At 47.8% G+C, this 22,064-nt stretch overlaps 1 protein-coding gene across 1 annotated transcript; it reads right to left on the reverse strand.

The window, feature by feature from the left end:
• Positions 1-963: 963 nt before the first annotated feature.
• Positions 964-21,859, reverse strand: LOC122920439 (fatty acyl-CoA hydrolase precursor, medium chain-like). The gene is made up of 13 exons (XM_044269935.1): positions 21,762-21,859; positions 8,486-8,690; positions 8,260-8,398; positions 7,958-8,091; positions 7,614-7,767; positions 7,416-7,529; positions 7,062-7,157; positions 3,795-3,935; positions 3,636-3,713; positions 3,017-3,164; positions 2,743-2,892; positions 1,619-1,691; positions 964-1,398 (listed from the first exon to the last, which is right to left on the reverse strand). The coding sequence occupies exons 1-13, from the start codon at positions 21,820-21,822 to the stop codon at positions 1,221-1,223; spliced, it is 1,671 nt and encodes a 556-aa protein (XP_044125870.1). The 5' UTR covers positions 21,823-21,859; the 3' UTR covers positions 964-1,220.
• Positions 21,860-22,064: the final 205 nt, after the last annotated feature.

Here is a 22,064-nt window from a genome sequence, read left to right on the forward strand (position 1 = left end):
GATGCGTTTGTGCAGATCCATGACGGATCCGCACCAAACGCGAGTGTGAAAGTAGCCTTACCCGCCCCGAGGGCCACCTTGGGTACACAGCACAGGAGAAGCATCAAGCTCTTGGACCTCATGTCCATCCTGTACAGGTGATCTCCTGTGCTCTTTGCCCCACATGAGGGCATCACATGGGCAGGGACCTGCCTGTGCACTGCGTGCCCTGTTATTAAACTGGCATTGCGCAATCTGAACATGTGCCAACGAGTGGGGGGGGGCAGATGATCGCCCGGAACATGAGAGGTGCTGTGCTATGGAAATAGACAACGACATGCTCCAAGTATAGGGAGGGGGTGGGATTTTGTGGGGCATCCTGACAACTGTGGGTGGGGGGGTCACATCCTGATAACTGTGTGGGGGGGGGGGGGGGGTCACATCCTGATAACTGGGGATGGGGGGGATCATATCCTGATAACTGTGGGGGGGGGGTCACATCCTGACAACTGTGGGTGGGGGGGTCACAACCTGATAACTGTGGGGGGGGGGGGCACATCCCGACAACTGTGGGTGGGGGGGTCACATCCTGATAACTGTGGGGGGGTGTCACATCCTGATAACTGGGGATGGGGGGATCATATCCTGATAACTGTGGGGGGGGGGGGTGTCACATCCTGACAACTGTGGGTGGGGGGGCACATCCCGATAACTGGGGGTGGGGGGGCACATCCCGATATCTGGGGGTGGGGGGGGTCACATCCTGATAACTGTGTGGGGGGGCACATCCTGATAACTGTTGTCTTTGATTTCTGCCACGGATTTCACAGTGAATACATGTTGTAATTTTCTGGAGTGTGGTTTTGGCCACGTATACCCTCAGGCTGTGTTCACATTTGTGGCCATATCGCCTTGTTTTGATGACAAGAATAACTCTGCACGCAAGAGGTGTCGGCGTCTGCGACATCAAAGACCAGGCGGCAATTATGGACCTTAATTTAATGGCAAATCAGAAGATCAGTCGCTGGTACACTGGTGGTCGGTTGCAGTGGGACTACAACTCCCAGCCTAGACAGATGCAGCTGTGTCAGTGTCCTCATCGTGGACTTCTGGCCAAATGGTTGTTCACTTAGAAAATAAACATTGGAGGTGAGGGGTGACCCCCTCACTGCCACACCCGTGGTTTTGTGGGGACATATCGGGGCACAGTCCTTCCTCCCGGATCTGGTCTTTGGAGACGTTTACAGCTCTGTGTGCTCTGCCCTTTCCTCCGCCATCTTTTGAGGAAGGTCTTTGGTCCAGAATTCGTACTTTGCAGCCTTCAGTAGCTTGGAAGCTTTCTGCTCCAGGTCAATCTCCAGGAAGTCTTCATCGTGGTCGTACTGTGGCCAGTGGACCAGGCCCGGCCCATTAGGATCACTGTGGAAGAGGAGAAATGGATTAACATCATCCAGACCAAAGAGAATGTACAGTGATCGATGACTGATGCTCGAGGAGGTGCCGTGGAGAAGTCTGGGGCTGCACGGACTACAGCATGGGGTGTTGTGCATCAGGAACAGTGTGGACCCACCACTACAGCCGATACACCACATATAGGATCTGCCCACACACGCCATCTGACACAGCTCTAGTCTCATACCCAGTGCGGGCAAAGTTGGCCCAGTATCTCATGAAGGTCCTGCTCAGATCCTCCTCTTCCTTTGTGAAGGCTCCTGTGAAAAAAAACAGAAAGTCAGACTAAACAACGTGGTGGATAAGTGTACAAGACACCGGAGCTGACAACCGCCCAGGGCATGGCATGGAGTCAGCACATTATAATAACATAGTTGAACCACCATCTTAAAGAGGACCTTTCATCTGGCAAAAAATTGTGAACTAAGTGTCATGATCTGTACAGCGGCGCCCAGGGATCTCATTGCACTTACTATTATCCCAGGGCGCCGCTCCTTTCTCCTGCTATGTCCTCCGGTATGTTCGGTCACTTGGTTATAGTAGGAGGAGACTTGGTTATAGTAGGAGGAGACTGCCCTTGTTCTCCTGGGCGTCTCCTTCTCCTAGGATGTAGCGCTGGCCAATCACAGCGCAGAGCTCACAGCCTGGGAGAAAAAAACCTTCCAGGCTGTGAGCTCTGCGCTGCGATTGGCCAGCGCTACAGCCTGGGAGAGGGAGACGCCCAGGAGAACAAGGGCAGTCTCCTCCTACTATAACCAAGTCTCCTCCTACTATAACAAAGTGACCGAACATACTGGAGGGCATAGCAGGAGAACGGAGCGGCGCCCTGGGATAATAGTAAGTGCAGTCAGATCCCTGGGCGTCGCTGTACAGATCATGACACTTAGTTCACAATTTTTTGCTAGATGAAAGGTCCTCTTTTATCATACCGCCATTTTGTGATATGTTTTCAACACGTGTTATGTACATGGACTATCTGCTGCGGAGGCAGCAGTGTTATATATGAAGAAAAGTTCAAGTTAATAAAGAAGTTATTTCAAGCATTTGGTGTGCTCTTTAAACCTACTGTTTCCATAGAACGGCACTAGAGGAATTACAGAGTAATAGACAGTCTGGTTACACTAAAAGTCGGAGATCAAAATTCTTCTAATGCCACAGCGCAAAAGACACTTCATAGTGCTGCGCCTGCCACAAGCCCTGTGTCATGACGGCGCGTCATTGTGGAAAATAAGGACAAAACATAGAGGAAAGTACAAACTGCATGAAGGTTCATAATAAAGGAGACCTCCGACCATTCTCTGAGTGCATCACCTGTGAACAAAATGTCTCCCTTTAAAAATGGACCTCCTATCACAAAGAACAACTCCTCCCCGTGATCGGCCTTCACAAAGTCCGGCTTAGAGTCTGCAAACAAAGATGGACGGTGCTGGAACTCGTAGAAGTAGGTGGGATGGCCAGAATCTACAATGAGAGAAGGTTAGTGTCACAGGAGCGATGCTCTGCACGGGACATAACAGGGTGAAATGCCCTGAGACCAGTGTACCAGGGACAGTATACACGAGGAGGTCATTCTTGTGCCACATACCTCTGTGACACTTGGCCATTCTCAGCGCCGGCATGACAAAGACGAGGTCTCCGACCAGATCTAGGAAGCGGTTCCGGATTTCAGCAGGGTCAGTCTCATCTCCGACATACTCGTCTAGCAGGAGACTGATGGCGCCAGAGAATAAACCCTGAAATATATGAAGACATTCTCAGAGTGTCACAGAAGAAGAGAAGCGTTGAGGCTGAAGACGAGAAGCGTTGAACCTGTGCCCAATGCAGGTGCTTTACTGGAGTCAACAGGGGTGTGTACAGAAGGTAGGTTGACTTGGCCTGTACGCTCTGTTATGTGAGGTTGGGGCATTCGCTTTGGCAGTGTGTTCTCATGTGTTGAGATACAAGTAGTTCCCGATCCTCAATTGAGTCGCCACATGGATAAACTTCAGCCATTGCCCACAGTAGAGCCTCACTCTACTCCGCCAAACCGTCCTCCAATAATTCATATAAAGGGCAATTCTCCAATGGAAATCCAGTCCGCAAGGTACAAAAAGTGCCGCCTTTATTATCGTCTTCATAGACACATCTTCACAGTCTTGTCCACAATCATAATAAGAAGGCTGACTTTCCATACCCCATACCCCCATCCACCCGCGGTCACCTACCATAATTGGGAAGTTCTTCAGGATTTCGTGCACCATTTCTCGTTCCATTCCTTCTCTTAATCCTGTGATGTTCATAGCCTGGGAATGAAAGAAGTAGAACTCTCATCATTGTGGAGATCATTAGGATTATCCGAGGATGTTCTCCTGTGTCATTCTCACCGACGGGAGGTTCCATCCAAACTCCTGGTTATTGACTCCAGTCATAAATGGCACAGGGTTCACCTCTTTATCAGCCAGAATCTGTTCCACAGGTTTAGGGAAGAACGCCCCATCGATGCTCACAGGCAGAGGCATGAAGTGCTGCAGGTAGAGAAAAGTGACAGGTGAGCAGTGGACACCATGAAAGCTGCCCATAAGCCTGTGCGCATGTGAGACTACACCCCCAAAGAGGCAGTCAAGGTGTGGGTGGCGATTTGGATCCCTGTGACAAGGATGAACTGCCAGAGCAGAGGACAGGCAGTGTGGTCATGGGGACACTGGAGCAGAGGACAGGCAGTGTGGTCATGGGGACACTGGAGCAGAGGACAGGCAGTGTGGTCATGGGGACACTGGAGCAGAGGACAGGCAGTGTGGTCATGGGGACACTGGAGCAGAGGACAGGCAGTGTGGTCATGGAGAGACACTGGAGCAGAGGATAGGCAGTGTGGTCATGGAGAGACACTGGAGCAGAGGACAGGCAGTGTGGTCATGGAGAGACACTGGAGCAGAGGATAGGCAGTGTGGTCATGGGGACACTGGAGCAGAGGACAGGCAGTGTGGTCATGGAGAGACACTGGAGCAGAGTGTCACGGCCTATGATGAACGCTGTGACACTGTTGCCACACTGGCGGTTGCCCGCTGCAACGTGTTGCTGTGAGAGCATGCGGTGGCAGTGTCTCCGCCTTCGGGGTGATTGCCGTGACTGGTGCTGTAAGGGTTAACTCCCTGACTGGGTGTGGTCACTTGGCTTATATCTTCTGTGGTTTCCTGGCTGGAGTCAGTTATACTTCAGCTGTGGTTTGTGCTGGAGCTCTGCTCCAGTCCAGTGTATTCCATCCGTCCAGTGAAAGCCACCCTTGTGGTCTTCAATGTTATCCCAGTGTCTCCTTCCCTTCCTGTCCCTATTTGTATGGAGTGGGTTATGTTCAGGGTGTTTGTTTGTCTAGTTTGGTGTTACTTGTCTGGTGGTGTTTGGTGTCCAACAGGTTTACTAGATATTCCCCTGTCTCATGTTATTGCAGCTATGGGTGTCCTGGGTTCCTGTGTGGTTTGTGGTGTCTCCTTTAATGTTGGTGTGGACCGCAGCACTTGTGCACGGGTTCCAGTCAGTGTATCTGTGGCAGGTAAGTGTGTTATTGGTTTCGCTTACCTGCCATCTCCATATGCTGTATGTGTTCCCCTCTCCTTGCAGCCTGGCCTCAGATAGAGACTCCTGTTCCTCCATTACTGGGATGAGCAGGTCGTCTCTTCCCGGCTCCTTGGTGAGGGATTACCAGGGTGACTTAGGGTCTCTAGGAATCCTGAGTATGAGTCGTCCTACCATCGGGGTCCGCTCATACTGTGAGGAGTCAGGGAGAGGATTAGAGACGCTGTAGGAGGTGACCAGCTCCCTTATTACTCCTTTTGGCCAGGCTGATCCCCTTTTACCCTTTGACACCGCACGGTGGGGGGTTTCCCCCACTCCCTGCCGTGACACAGAGGACAGGCAGTGTGGTCATGGAGAGACACTGGAGCAGAAGACAGGCAGTGTGGTCATGGGGACACTGGAGCAGAGGATAGGCAGTGTGGTCATGGAGAGACACTGGAGCAGAGGACAGGCAGTGTGGTCATGGAGAGACACTGGAGCAGAGGGCAGGCAGTGTGGTCATGGAGAGACACTGGAGCAGAGGACAGGCAGTGTGGTCATGGAGAGACACTGGAGCAGAGGACAGGCAGTGTGGTCATGGAGAGACACTGGAGCAGAGGATAGGCAGTGTGGTCATGGAGAGACACTGGAGCAGAGGACAGGCAGTGTGGTCATGGAGAGACACTGGAGCAGAGGACAGGCAGTGTGGTCATGGAGAGACACTGGAGCAGAGGACAGGCAGTGTGGTCATGGAGTGACACTGGAGCAGAGGACAGGCAGTGTGGTCATGGAGTGACACTGGAGCAGAGGACAGGCAGTGTGGTCATGGGGACACTGGAGCAGAGGACAGGCAGTGTGGTCATGGGGACACTGGAGCAGAGGACAGGCAGTGTGGTCATGGAGAGACACTGGAGCAGAGGACAGGCAGTGTGGTCATGGAGAGACACTGGAGCAGAGGACAGGCAGTGTGTGTCAACAGGTGGCTGTGCGATGGCCTCCAGCTCCAGAAGCCTATTAGGCCCTGCCAGAAGCATGATACTCAGCAGTACAGGAGTATCACAGTCTGTTATACCCACGATCAGTAGTCTCTGGTGGGTCTAAAATAAAACATCTAAGAAGTTTTACATGAACTTCCCCCCCACCAATAAAAACTCCTAAGAATTAAGCAGCACATTATATGTGGAGCCACAGAGGGATAACTGTTCTACAGGCGCCCATACACCTCCTGTGGCAGGCACTTTGTGTAGACATCTGTGCTTTACTTCTACTGAGGAGCTTTACTGCTCCGGGTGTCAGTATGTGGATCATGGAGTGGTCTGCGGTGTGACGGGCAGTGTACAGACAGGCCATACACCGGCCTCACCTTTCTCCTCATCTGACTGCCCTGATGTCTCCTCATCGCTTTTGTTTCTTGCTGCTTCAATCGGATTTTAACCCTCACACCCTCTTTCTGAAGAGATTCCTGTTACATTAGGCTACTTTCACACTTGCGTTCAGTACGGATCCGTCTGCATTATAATGTTTAAAAATTTCTAAGTGTGAAAGTAGCCTCAGACGGATCCGTCCAGACTTTCAATGTAAAGTCAATGGGGGACGGATCCGTTTGAAGATTGAGCCATAGTGTGTCATCTTCAAACGGATCCGTCCCCATTGACTTACATTGTAAGTCTGGACGGATCCGCACACCTCCGCACGGCCAGGCGGACACCCGAACGCTGCAAGAGGCGTTCAGCTGTCCGCCTGCTGAGCGGAGGCCAAACGCTGCCAGACTGATGCATTCTGAGCGGATCCGCATCCACTCAGAATGCATTAGGGCAGTACGGATGCGTTCGGGTCCGCTTGTGAGCCCCTTCAAACGGAGCTCACAAGCGGACACCCGAACGCTAGTGTGAAAGTAGCCTTAGCTGTAGGCAAGCATTGAGAGGGTTAAATCCCATTGTACCTAAAATAGACAGGTTTGTCATGAGGAGACCCGAGAAGCAGCAGGAAGGTGAACCAAGCAACACAGATGGTTATTTTCTCTATGCAGTGCGTCCCCTCCTTTCTGATGCCCTAGGCAGGTGCCCTTATGTGCCTTGTAAATACCGCCCTGCTGATCGTACCATAGAAGCTCCGATAGACAGGATCTCTTCCTCAGACTTCACCTTCAGACAGTCCAACAATGTGTCCACACCGCAGCCCGAAATATTGGCCACAATCTGCAAAGGTGAAGCATAAAATCAGATTATGGGATGAACTCCGGATATTCAGCTATATGTGCACACAAAATGCACTGGGCTGTAGGAAATGTTGTCTAGCCACACAAGCAGCACAGAGTGTTTCAGGGGAGTAGTGTGATGATCCTGTCCCTGCCCCCCCCCCCCCTCATGTAATCATGTTGTGAGGCTATGTCTGTGTATTAACCCTCTTGTGTTCTGCCCATATTCTGCGGTCCACGGGCTCACTCTGTCACTTACATTTCTGATGAACACAACTTCTTCAGTAGACGTGGCCACCAAACCCGGCATTATGGCTACCCCACTCTCGGCAATAGCTCTGTGGAATAAGCCCTTTGCCAAGGGAGACGCCACCTGGATATAGCAGATACACAGCAGGAGATTAGGAGTTCACTTATCCAATATCAGAACCCAAATATCAGCCTCACCACAACTCACCAGTGCAGAGACGCTGAGTCCCCCCGCAGACTCCCCAAATATAGTCACAGAGTTGGGGTCACCTCCGAAATCTGCAATGTTCTCCTGAACCCACCGAAGAGCTTGAACCTGGTCCAACAAGCCATAGTTCCCAGGAGCTTTATCATCTCCAGTGCTAGGATGAAGAAACACGTAATTCATGTTACCTTTACTGGGGTGATGTGATATATTGGGGCGATATTCACAGCAGATGTGGTGCAAAAAGACCTCAAACCTGGACTCTGAGTCGAGCATTGTGCAAAGCAGGTGTCAGCATGTGGCCTTGTATGTACAAGCATGAAAGTCACAGAAACCGTACTGATTACCTCATGAAGCCGAGCAGCCCCAGCCGGTACTGGATGGATACGACTACAACTTTTTCATAGGCGCTTAATACAGAACCCTCAAACATCATGGATCCCCCCATCACCAGACCTCCTCCGTGTATGAACACCATGACCTGCACAAGCAGAGGAAGCGTCTATTACTGGTCAGAAAAAATGGGATGACTGTGTCCTAAAACTAACATCAACACCATAAGGGAACTGCCATGGGCACGGTGTCAACCCCACAACCAGGAGGTCTGAATTCACCTCTTTATATGCAGGTAAGTACACAAAACACTCACAGGCAGCATCTTCTCCTTCACTCGATCTGCTGGGGTGAAGATGTCCAGATATAGGCAGTCCTCCGACACTTGGGGTATGATGAGCTTTGCTTTAACCGCCTTTGCTATCTGCTCCAACATGTCAACATTCTGTAGACATCTGTAATATATAAAATACGTGCACTTCACGTGACGATACAGTATGAATGTGTGCTGAGCTCTGCCACCAACCTCCACGTCCACTTACATTGGAGCATAGTCTGAGGCCTCCCTCACTGAGCTCCATGCTGTGGGGGGTTCTGGGGCGGCAAATCTCAATGAACCAACTGGAGGTTTGGCGAAGGGGACTCCATAGAAGGTGTGGACAGTCCTGTCTGTTCCCTTTGCAGACGTGGTCTTCCCCCGCAGTTTGCCGTACCGTGTTTCCACTTGAGGTTGGTCATCCGCCTGCGCTAAAGTCACAGAAAGCAGTAGATTACTGCATGCAGAAAGTGCCTGCCTTATAGTACAAACTGCCGGCATCCCCTGCTCATTCAGACTCTGCTCACTGCCGGCTCTGGTGACTTGTTGTGTTTGCACCGGACACAATGTGCCGTCATCTGATGGAGGAAAATCACTGCCCTCCCCTGCACTATAGGAGCTGAGTTTTGGGGGTAGGTGTTCTGTCTTACTGACTGTTTCCAATAACAGCACCCCCGACTGTACATTATCAGCCTGACACCCTCCACTCTACAGGCCTTTATATGTGTATAGTAAAAAGTAGATGGGTCCAGCGTCTGATAAAAGGATATCCTTTATTCGATGCGGTAAAATCCATACAAAACAAGACAGTCGCAAAATAGTCAAATTTTGTATCTCAAGTTAAAGGGGTTCTGCAGTTTGTTTAAACGGATGATCTATCCTCTGGATAGATCATCAGCATCTGATCTGTGGGGGTCTCATACCCGGGACCGCTGCCGGTCAGCTGTTTGAAAAGGCAGCGGCGCTCCAGCAGCGCAGCGGCCTTCTCACTGTTTACCGGAGGCCCAGTGACGTCACGACTAGTATCAACTTGCCTTGGCGGGGCTAAGCTCCATTCAAGTGGAGAGAACTTAGCCGCGCCCAGGCCAGTTAATACTAGTCGTGACGTCACTCGGCCAGCGGTAAACAGTGAGAAGGCCCCTGCGCTGCTGGAGCGCCGCTGCCTTTTCAAACAGCTGACCGGCAGCGGTCCCGGGTGTCGGACCCCCGCAGATCAGATGCTGATGATCTATCCAGAGGATAGATCAGTTAAAACAAACTGTAGAACCCCTTTAACGATCCTTACTCATGATATAAAATGCCGTCTGTGACTCTCCCATATAAACACACATCCTCCAATCACATGTATAGAAACAACATCACATGATCAGGTGTGGGCGAATCACAAAACACGGAATGACAAATCCAACATGTGCAGAAAAACAAAAAAACTTTACAAATTAATTGATACTGTAAAATCAACTCATGTTTTTTGTTTATTCCTGTGGGGAAGTAACTACCAAGTTCGAACATCCAATATGCCTCTCTACTTAGTAGTTTGCGTCTATGGTCACCCCCCCAACTGGGAGCGTTGCCCTCTCCACACCCTGAATTCTAAAACTTTTTGTATTACCCTTTTGTACAATGGGAAAGTGCAAAGTGGCAGAAGAAACATTGCGTGTTGGATAGTGAGGTCTGTCAGATAATGTCTCCGTATTCTGGATTTAATCTGTTTGGTGGTACATCCTATATATTGCATAGAGCATTCAACACATGTAATTAAATAAACCACAAACTCGGTGTTGCAGTTAATATATTGTTTTATTTTGTGACTTCTGCCATTCTCTGTGGACGTGACTGTTTGACTAAGGCCTCATGCACACAACCGTTGTTCGGGTCCGCATCCGAGCCGCAGTTTTTGCGGCTCGGGTGCACACCCATTCACTTCAACGGGGCCGCAAAAGATGCGGACAGCCCTCCGTGTGCTGTCCGCATCCGTTGCTTCGTTCCGTGGCACAGCGAAAAAAATATAAAATGTCCTATTCTTGTCCGTTTTGCGGACAAGAATAGGCATTTCTACAATGGACCGCCCAAATTGTGGAAGGCACACGGGCGGCTTCTGTTTTTTGCGGATCTGCGGTTTGCGGACCGCAAAAAAACGGAACGGTCGTGTGCATAAGGCCTAACGGACATATGTTAACATCATGTGCATTTTCTGTGGCCACATTTAGAAACATAGAACCATAGAATGTGTCGGCAGATAAGACCCATGTGGCCCATCTAGTCTGCCCAATATGCTGAATACTATGGATAGCCCCGGCCCTATCTTATATGAAGGATGGCCTTATGCCTATCCCATGCATGCTTAACCTCCTCCACTGTATTAGCAGCTACCACTTCTGCAGGAAGGCTATTCCATGCATCCACTCCTCTCTCAGTAAAGTAATACTTCCTGATATTACTTTTAAACCTTTGCCCCTCTAATGTAACACTGTGTCCTCTTGTAGCAGTTTTTCTTCTTTCAAATATTCTCTCCTCTTTTCCCTTGTTGATTCCCTTTATGTATTTAGCAGTCTCTCTCATCTCCCCTCTGTCTCGTCTTTCTTCCAAGCTCTACATGTTAAGGTCCTTTCATCTTTCCTGGTAAGTTTTATCCTGCAATCCATGGACCAGTTTAGTAGCTCTTCTCTGAACTCTCTCCAAAGTATCAGTATCCTTCTGGAGATATGGTCTCCAGTACTGCGCACAATACTCCAGATGAGGTCTCACTAGTGCTCTGTAGAGAGGCCTGAGCGCCTCCCTCTGTCTACTGGTAATGCCTCTCCCTATACACCCCAGCATTCTGCTGGCATCTCCTGCTGCTCTATGACATGGTCTGCCTACCTTTAAGTCTTCTGAAATAATGATCCCTAAATCCCTTTCCTCAGATACTGAGGTCAGGACTGTATCACTGATTGTATATTCTGCTCTTGGGTTTTTACGCCCCGGGTGCATTATCTTGCACTTATCAACATTACATTTTAGTTGCCAGATTTTTGACCATTCCTCTAGTTTTCCTAAATCCTTTTCCATTTGGTGTATCCCTCCAGGAACATCAACCCTGTTACAAATCTTTGTGTCATCAGCAAAAAGACACACCTTACCATCGAGGCCTTCTGCAATTTCGCTGATAAAGCTATTAAACAATCTGGGTCCCAGAACAGATCCCTAAGGTACCCCACTGGTAACAAGACCCTGGTCTGAATATACTCCATGGACTACAACCCTCTGTTGCCTGTCCCTCAGCCACTGCCTAATCCATTCAACAATATGGGAGTCCAAGCCCAATGACTGCACTTTATTGATAAGCCTTCTATGTGGGACAGTGTCAAAAGCCTTACTAAAGTCTAGATAAGCGATGTCTACTGCACCTCCGCCATCTATTATTTTAGTCACCCAGTCAAAAAAATCAATAAGATTAGTTTGACATGATCTCCCTGAAGTAAACCCATGCTGTTCTTCATCTTTCAATCCATGGGATTTTAGATGTTCCACAATCCTGTCCTTAAGTATGGTTTCCATTAATTTCCCCACTATTGATGTCAGGCTTACTGGTCTATAGTTGCCCGATTCCTCCCTACTACCTTTCTTGTGAATGGGCACAACATTTGCTAATTTCCAATCTTCTGGGACGGGTCCTGTTGCCAGTGATTGGTTAAATAAATCTGTTAATGGTTTTGCTAGTTCACCGCTGAGCTCTTTTAGTAGCTTTGGGTGTATCCCATCAGGCCCCTGTGACTTATTTGTATTCATTTTAGACAGCTGACTTAGAACCTCTTTCTCTGTAAAGACACATGCATCAAAAGATTCATTAGTCTTCCTTCCTAACTGAGGTCCTTCTCCTTCATTTTCCTTTGTAAAAACTGAACAGAAGTGTCCATTGAGGCAGTCAGCTAGTTCTTTATCTTCTTCCATTTACCTTCCTTCTTTTGTTTTTAATTTGGTAATTCCTTGTTTTAGTTTCCTTTTTTCATTTATGTATCTGAAGAATGCCTTATCGCCTTTTTTCAGACTTTTTTTTTTATAATTCTAAATGCTATATTTTTGTTTTTAATGATTTTGGCCACTTCTGCTGAGTACCACAGTGCTCTCTTCCTTTTTTTTGCTTTTACTGACAAGCCTAATGCAATTATCTGTTGCCTTCAATAGTGCCACTTTTAAGTAGTCCCATTTCTCCTGGACTCCATTGAAACTGTTCCAGTCTGATAGGGACTCGTATACCACTAATCAAATTTTAGAAAAGTCAGTTTTTCTAAAATCTAAAACTTTTGTTTTTGTGTGGTGTGACTCAGTCACTGTACTTATAGTAAACCACACTGACTGGTGATCACTAGATCCTAAGCTTTCCCCTACAGTAATATCAGATACCAAATTCCCATTTGTGAATACTAAACCTAAAATGGCCTCCTTCCGGGTTGGCTCCTTAACTACTTGCTGTAGCGATAATCCCAGTAGAGAATTTAGAATATCTGTACTCCTGGCAGAACTAGCTATTTTGATTTTCCAGTTTTCATCAGGAAGATTAAAGTCTCCCATAATGATAACTTCCCCTTTCAATGTCATTTTAACTATTTCCTCAACTAGTACATCATCTAATTCTTTGACTTGGCTAGGTGGTCTATATATCACACCTACATGAGTTACCTTATGATTATCAAGCTGCAAGGTGCCCCAAACTGACTCCAAATTGGTCTCACTAACTTGTATTGAATTAGATTTTATGCTATCTTTCACATACAGGGCCACCCTTCCCCCTTTCTTGCCTTCTCTGTCTTTCCTATATAGAGAGAACCCTGATATTGTTATATCCCAGTCATTACTCCCATTGAACCATGTTTCAGTAACAGCTACTAAATCTATATTCTCAGATGCCATTATAGACTCAAGTTCATTGATCTTATTCCCTAAACTGCGAGCATTTGTAGACAAGACTCTGAGCTTCTCATTTCTTAACCTATGTGCTACTGGCATCTTCTGGCATTGTTCCGGGGGGCAGTCGGACTGCTGGATTATGACCCTTTTGCCCCCCTTTCCTAGTTTAAATGCTCCTTAGTAAATACTTTGAACTGTTCACTAAGGACATTCGTTCCCTTGAACGAAAGATTCAAACCATCTTTCTTGTACTGTTCTTTTCCATTCCAACGAGAGTGATTTATAGCTAAATCACTGTGAAAGGTGCACCACAATGATATGCAACTGACAACACGGGCTCATCCCTCAAGCTGATGTTAAGAACTGAGACTTTAGCCAATGTATTCCTGTCAGGAACACATCGGAGCCCTTTTTCACCACCGTCAAGGTATCTCAGCGTGGCATGGGTTCCTACCACTAGACTACGTACGGTGTGTGAACACAGTCTGAGAGGTGCTAAGATACAACATACAGTCAAGCTCCCACACACCTCCATAGTGAGATCACACATGTAGTGGGAGAGATGATAAGGCTGTAAGCCCCGCCTATAACAGGCCACGTGACACAGGCCACCAGGTTCAGAACAGCATGTAATATAGAATCAGATTTTTTATTTATTGGACATACACTTGTAAAAAACAGAAATCCATATATATTAGCAGCATTTAATCACACAGGATAGATATCCACAGGTCTGTCACATTATAATACAGTCCTGATCAAAAGTTTAAGACCACTTGAATAATGGCAAAAAATCATATTTTACATTGTTGGATCTTAACAAGGTTCCAAGTAGAGCTTCAACATGCAACAAGAAGAAATGGGAGTGAGACAAAACATTTTTGAGCATTCAATTAATTGAAAATACCGATTAAACTGAAACAGGCTGTTTTTCAGCTGATCAAAAGTTTAGGACCACCTGCCTATAAAAGGCCAAATCTGTGCAAAGATGTGGATTCATTGTCATTTTCTGTCAGGTAGTCAGACGTTGTGATGGCAAAGGCAAAAAAACTCTCCCTTTTTGAAGGTGGTCGGGTTGTTGAACTGAATAAGCAGGGTCTCTCACAGCGCGCCATCGCTGCTGAGGTGGGACGCAGTAACACAGGCATTTGGAATTTCTTAAATGATCCTGAGGGTTATGGAACAAAAAAGTCAAGTGGAAGACCCCAAAAAGTTTTATCAGCACTGAGCCGGAGGATCCAATTGGCTGTCCATTAAGACACTGGACGATCCTTGACCCAAATTAAGGCCCTTACTGGTGCTGACTGCAGCCCCATAACCATCAGACGGCATCTGAGACTGAAGGGCTCACACAAAGTTTAATTTTTAAGAAGTTGTATCATAGGGGTGGCACGGAGGACACTACGTTCACAGCGGTGGAATTAGAAGCAATTCGTATTTTAGAGGAACTGCAGGATGAACAAACGGACGACGTACCGGTGAGTAGATCACCAGCAGCATTGACACCAAAGTCCAAGAAATTTCCTCCTACACCGTTGTTCTCCAATATTGATATCTTTGAAAAGGTTGTGACAGATGAATTGAGGTCGGTCCAGAAATTTACCTCTGGGGACAACCTCAATAGACGACAACGTCTTGCACTGAAACAACTTAACAAAATGGAGAGTTTAGTAATTAAATCCTAGGACAAAGGAGGTAATGTGGTCCTCTGGCCAACCCACATGTATGAGCGGGAGGCCTTTAGACAGTTAAGGAACCCAGATTGCTACCGGAAATTAACCTTTAACCCCTTGGTTGCGTTCCAGGATGACCTGGGTGTGATTTTACAGAAAGCAGCCGATATGGGAATATTTAATCCTAATGAACAGAAATGTCTATCTATCACTGATCCAACTATAGTGACATTTTATATGTTGCCTAAGATCCACAAAAATGCTAAGAATCCGCAAGGACGCCCGATAGTCTCAGGTAACAGCAACATGTGTGAAGCCGTCAGCAAGCTGATTGACCATGTTCTTAGACCATTGGTTGAAAGCCTCCCCTCATATCTTAAGGATACAGGCGACTTGCTACAGAAAGTTGATGGATTACAACTAGCTGAAGATATGCTTTTGGTCACGTGTGACGTGGAAGCACTTTATACATCCATTTGTCATGAGGATGGCATTTTGGCTGCAGCACACTACCTGATGACCTCTAACATACGAAGTGAGTATGCCTCATTCATCCTCGATCTGCTTGATTTTACGTTGCGGCACAACTTTTTCATCTTTAAGGGGTCTTTCTACCTACAGCTCCAGGGAACCGCAATGGGGGCGTCTTGTGCACCCTCTTATGCAAATCTTTTCCTGGGGCTGTGGGAGAGAAACATCTTCTTAACGGACCCGATCAAGCACATCGAGAAAGTCCATATGTGGTGTCGCTATATTGACGATGTGCTTATGATTTGGCAGGGTAGCACTGAAGATTTGAACGAGTTCATGGCACTCCTCAACGAGAATAACGTGAATATCCATCTCACGTACAAAATGGGGAGAACTAAGATGGATTTTTTGGATGTGGCTTTACATGTGGATAATGATGGCTTTATACACACAGACCTGTTTCGGAAGCCTACCGCTGTGAACAGTCTTCTCCGTGCTGACTCCTGTCATCCAAAAAAGCTATTGGATGGTATACCCATCGGACAGTTTTTGAGATTGAGAAGAATCTATTCCAGAGAGGATGATTTTGAAAAACGGGCGGATGATCTAACTAAGAGATTCAAAGATCGTGGATACAGTGATCGCTCGGTAAGAAAAGCGTATGTACGTGCCAAACACTCTAAAAGAGAAAAATTGTTGGAAGATCGAGGTAGACAAAAGGATGGTGGAAAAACAGTGAGATTTATTACATCATATAATTCTGGCCATGAGGAGTTCGTCTCTATACTTGAAAAACACTGGAATATATTACGGATGGATCATACCCTGCGGGGTTATTTACCTCAGCATCCCTCTTTCACCTTTAGACGGGAAAGGAACTTGAAAGATATGCTAGTTCATAGTGACTATGAAGGCAAGATTACAGAGAATTTGTTTGGTTTCAAGGGTCTGAAATGGGGCTGTCGTCCTTGTGGAAAATGTGTTGCATGTCCCAATATTGTACGAACAAATACCTTTACAGATTGCACTGGGCGGAAGAATTATGAGATCACGCACACAATATCGTGCACAACAGCGGGGGTGATATATGTGGCCACCTGTCCCTGTAACTTGTCGTATGTAGGGATGACTTCGAGACAACTGAGACGACGGACAAGAGAGCATATCCTCAGAGTTATGGGGGCGAAAGATGAAGAGGACCCCCAGAATTTAAAACCATCCCACGGCACTTCAAGATCTACCATAATAGCGATGCCTCTCTCCTCAAGGTAAGAGGGATTGATAGGGGGGAGGGGAGGTAATTGGAAAAAAGTCCTTGCTCAGAAAGAAGTGAAATGGATTTTCGAGTTTAATACTGTGATGCCATCTGGTTTGAATGAGGCTTTAAAGGGATTCTGTCACCTCCCCTCAGCCAAAAAACGATTTAAAAGCAGCCATGCAGCACAGCTTACCTGGATTAGGCTGTGCTCTTTTATCTTGAAATCCGTCCAGCAGTTACTGCAAAAAACGACTTTGATCGATAAGGAAATGCGTCCTGAAGGTGCCCAGAGGGGCGTTTTTTTCTTCTGAGAGAGCCCAGTACCGCCCCTCTTTCAGTGCCCAGCCCGCCTTCCTTGTACTTTCTAACCGCCGCCCCCAGCCTGCCACAGCCTCTCCTCCCCCTCCCTCACGCCGAACGAAGTCTCGCACAGGCGCAGTACCCACTGAGGGCTGCGCCTGTGCGATCATCAGGAGACTGAGGGCGGCAGCTTCATCTTCGTCACTGGGCATGCGCCGAGCCCAGTGACGTCCGATGTTCGCTCTTTCCCTCAGTCAGCCTGGTAGGAAGCGCAGAGGATTGCCGATCGGCTGCTGCACCCTGCGCTTTCTCCAGTCTGCCTGCCACAGTGAAGACGGCCAGCGATTTCTTTCCCCACCCTCCCTTCAGGAAAGAAATAAGTATTTGTTTTTGCTCAGTGAAAATGTATAAATTCAGTAAAGCTTTACTTAATATAATAATACCTAATTCGCCCCAACAAATACTTATTTCTTTATGGTATGGCCAGTGCGGTCTCCGGTGGAAACAGCTTGCCTCTGCCAGCCGCCGCAGGATCATCGTGCAATTTGCGGCCATGTTTAATTCTCTCTGTGTCTGTTTTATGTCTTCCCTACCCCATATTGCGATATATATGAATAGTATGAATTTTCGCGTGTCCGGACACTGACTGGGCCGGAAGTGATCTGGTGCGTTCCAGTGTGGAACGCACCGCACTTCCGTTTCCTGTTCCTGGGCGTCTGTTTGCTTTCCATGTGCTCCCAATTTACCTAATTTTCAGACTATATATGATCAGTGTATACACACCACCATTATCCCTTGAGAAAGCAACCGCGAAACACGTGTTGGGATCCAGGACTGTCTTGGTCTGTATTTATCTTGACTGTATTGATCTCCTATATGTTATCTGTAATTCTGTGGCACTATGCACTTTATATATAAACTGTGGGCTGTGATTTATTATCCTTATCTCACAGCCCGGGAGTTTTATTGCAAGTTATATGTATTATAATGTGACAGACCTGTGGATATCTATCCTGTGTGATTAAAGGGATTCTGTCACCTCCCCTAACCCAAAATCGGATTTTAATGCAGTCATCCAGCACAGCTTACCTTGAATAGGCTGTGCTCTTCTATCTTGTAATCCGTCCAGTAGTTTATGTGAAAATCGACTTTTATGGTTATGCAAATTAGCCCTGAAGGTGCCCAGAGGGGCGTTTTGTTCCCCTTAGTGTGCCCAGTAACGCCCTCTTACAGTGCCCAGCCCGCCTTCCTTGCGACTGTCTAACCGCCCCCAGCCTTTCATCCCTCTCCTCCCCCTCCCTCACGGCCGAACGAACTCTCGCACAGGCGCAGTACCCACTGAGGGCTGCGCCAGTGCGATCTGCAGAGACTGAGGGCAGGAGCTTCCTTTTCTATTTCTATCCGATGTTAACGCCCATTGTCCGGCTTTCCGAATGGACTGTGTAGTGTAAAGCCTGGAGTGTAACCTAGAGCTGATAGCAGCAGGAGATTGGGCGGTGGAGCGATTTACGTTGCGCTCTCGCCATTTCTCCTTATGGTATATTTTTCGTTACATGTGTAGGATGACATTTGCTAGCAGTGTGGGGATCCCCGCGGTTTCTTTTCTGTAAGTAACAGAGGAAACCTTTGTTTTTGCACCATCTACATATAAACGCAGATCCAAAAATGCAATAGTAAATGGATCAGGGTGTAGAACAAAATTCTATGAATCCAAGTTGCCATCAAGATAATCTCCAGAAAGTGGTGTCCGCTGTATCATCTGACCATACGCAGAGCAGGTCATCGATATAATGTCCATAGCACCTTATGTTAGGAAAGAAGGGATTATAATAATATCAAAAAAAAATTGCTCTCCCACCATGCCATAAAGATGTTTGCTATGGACGGTGAAAATTTCACCCCCATAGAAACACCGGAAACCTGGAGAAAATAACTGCAATCAAACCTAAAAAAAATGTGTTTAATAAAAAAAAAATCTACTGAAATACAGATGGAATCTTGCAGCTCTACAGTATAGTTGCTATAACTTCCCAAAATCCATTTGAGGGCAGAGATCGCCAAATTATGAGGAATATTCGTATATGAGACCACATCAGCTGTAATCCATGTGAAAGCATCGCACCATTCAAAATTATGAAAAGATTGCAAAACTGTCCCGGCCACATCCGCGCCTCCGATACGATACGCAGGTGAGCGCTGCCATTTGACTTTCTATGTCTACAGGCCTTTATATGGTCTCAGCTCCCCGTAGATCATTTACAGAAGGAGCGACGTTATCCTGTATGGGATCAGAGAACAGGTCTGTCCACCCAGTGGCCTCAGTCGTGACCAGAATACAATGTAGTATGCGACACAACAGGAAGACCACCTGACCGAGACCCCCCCCCAATAAGACCCCAAAGACCCCGCAGGTGGTGGCCGAGCTCACCTTATAAAATCTGTTACGTGGACGGGGATATTAGCAAGAGATCTGGGCTGTGGCAGGGAAGGGGTTAAAGGGATTCTGTCACCAGATTTAACCCTATTAAACCACCTAACTATCCTATTCCTACTTGTATCTAGGCCCCCGTTACGCCAGAAATCTAACCTTTATAATAAGCTAATTAGCCTCTATGGGGGGGCGTTGTTCCTGCTCCTAGAGGCTCCGTTCTCCCATCTTTGTCGCCTCCCTCCATGTCCTGATTGACAGTGCCAGGCAGCGCTCACATCTGTCTGCCAGCCCTGTGCTCTTGTGAAATCTCGTGCCATTCAGCGCAGGCGCGGTGAGGGAAAGACGCTCGCAGGCTGCCAGCTTCCTCACCGCGACTGCGCCGAATGCTGAACGGCACGAGATTTCACAAGAGCACAGGGCTGGCAGACAGATGTGAGCGCTGCCTGGCACTGTCAATCAGGACATGGAGGGAGGCGACAAAGATGGGAGAACGGAGCCTCTAGGAGCAGGAACAACGCCCCCCCCCCCCTCTCCTAGAGGCTAATTAGCTTATTATAAAGGTTAGATTTCTGGCGTAACGGGGGCCTAGATACAAGTAGGAATAGGCTAGTTAGGTTTAGCTGACATGAGCACATCGCTAATGTCAGCTGGTTTAATACGGTTAAATCTGGTGACAGAATCCCTTTAAGTAATTTGTCATCAGTGAAGATCACATTCTCTTCAGTGGATACAATGTAACAAGCTCTTAAATTAAAAATACACAGAAGGGGGTTTTGTGAGATTTCCGAACAATACGAGACCGTTCCTCACATGAGAAATCCTCATCCAAAGTCCATGGACTTGAGGGGTGACCTGGAGCGGGAGACATCACCTGCTGAACCCTCATCAACCTTTATAGCCACCCCATAAAGCACAGCAGTGTCAGCAGCCGGTTATCAAGGGCCCCGGGGACAATGTTACACCTCTAGTTAGATAGCACTAACATAGTCCATAGAGCTGTACAGCCAGAGTCACCAGTATACTGACCAACATCTGATCGTACCGCAAAAGCTGGGAAAATCTCACTGACCCTTGGAGCTTACACTCTACAGGAAAGAGGAACCTACTGACCATAAGAGCTTACGCTCTACAGGAAAGAGGAACCTACTGACCACAAGAGCTTACACTCTACAGGAGAGAGAGGACCTTACTGACCATAAGAGCTTACACTCTACAGGAGAGAGGACCCCGCTGACCATAAGAGCTTACACTCTACAGAAGAGAGAGGACCACACTGACCATAAGAGCTTACACTCTACAGGAGAGAGAGAGGACCTCACTGACCATAAGAGCTTACACTCTACAGGAGAGAGGGGACCTCACTGACCATAAGAGCTTACACTCTACAGGAGAGAGAGGACCCCACTGACCATAAGAGCTTACACTCTACAGGAGAGAGAGGCCCCTACTGACCATAAGAGCTTACACTCTACAGGAGAGAGAGGACCCCACTGACCATAAGAGCTTACACTCTACAGGAGAGAAAGGACGCTGACCATAGGAGCTTACACTCTACAGGAGAGAGAGGACCTCACTGACCATAAGAGCTTACACTCTACAGGAGAGAGAGGACCCCGCTGACCATAAGAGCTTACACTCTACAGGAGAGAGAGGACCCCACTGACCATAAGAGCTTACACTCTACAGGAAAGAGGAACCTACTGACCACAAGAGCTTACACTCTACAGGAGAGAGAGGACCTCACTGACCATAAGAGCTTACACTCTACAGGAGAGAGAGGACCTCACTGACCATAAGAGCTTACACTCTACAGGAGAGAGAGGACCCCGCTGACCATAAGAGCTTACACTCTACAGGAGAGAGAGGCCCCTACTGACCATAAGAGCTTACACTCTACAGGAGAGAAAGGACGCTGACCATAGGAGCTTACACTCTACAGAAGAGAGAGGACCTCACTGACCATAAGAGCTTACACTCTACAGGAGAGAGAGGACCCCGCTGACCATAAGAGCTTACACTCTACAGGAGAGAGAGGACCCCGCTGACCATAAGAGCTTACACTCTACAGGAGAGAGAGGACCCCGCTGACCATAAGAGCTTACACTCTACAGGAGAGAGAGGACCCCGCTGACCATAAGAGCTTACACTCTACAGGAGAGATGACCCGTCTGACCATAAGAGCTTACACTCTACAGGAGAGAGAGGACCTCACTGACCATAAGCGCTTACACTCTACAGGAGAGAGAGGACCTCACTGACCATAAGAGCTTACACTCTACAGGAGAGAGAGGACCCCGCTGACCATAAGAGCTTACACTCTACAGGAGAGAGAGGACCCTAACAACCACTTCTGCCGCTCTTCCTGCTCTCATTGTAATGTGTCATTATGAAACAGCTCATTGCACAATTAACCGTCTGTGTTCTCTCCGGTGTAATGTTCCTGCGCCCTCAGTGCCCCCTCATTGTAATGTCTCCTCACCTGATGCCAGGACCCCCAGAGCCAGGATGCACAGCACAACTACCCTCATCAGAGCCTCCATCGGTGTACAATGTGCAGAGCTCTGAATAAGGCCGTTACCTGGGCTGAGTGCATTGAGGAGGGGCAGGGCCAGCCCTAGTCTTGTGATTGGCTGCTGGGGGTGTCAATCACGGTGGGATGGCCCAACCTGTATCCGTAGGTGCGGAGAAGTATCATCTGTGAGATCAGGATCGTGCCGCGACTTTGGTCTGACGACATGAAATTACATATAAGTGTCCTGACGAGGTGTGTGACTTGCTGCTG

This window comes from Bufo gargarizans, chromosome 10 (assembly GCF_014858855.1).
Source record: "Bufo gargarizans isolate SCDJY-AF-19 chromosome 10, ASM1485885v1, whole genome shotgun sequence".
Lineage (NCBI taxonomy): Eukaryota > Metazoa > Chordata > Amphibia > Anura > Bufonidae > Bufo > Bufo gargarizans.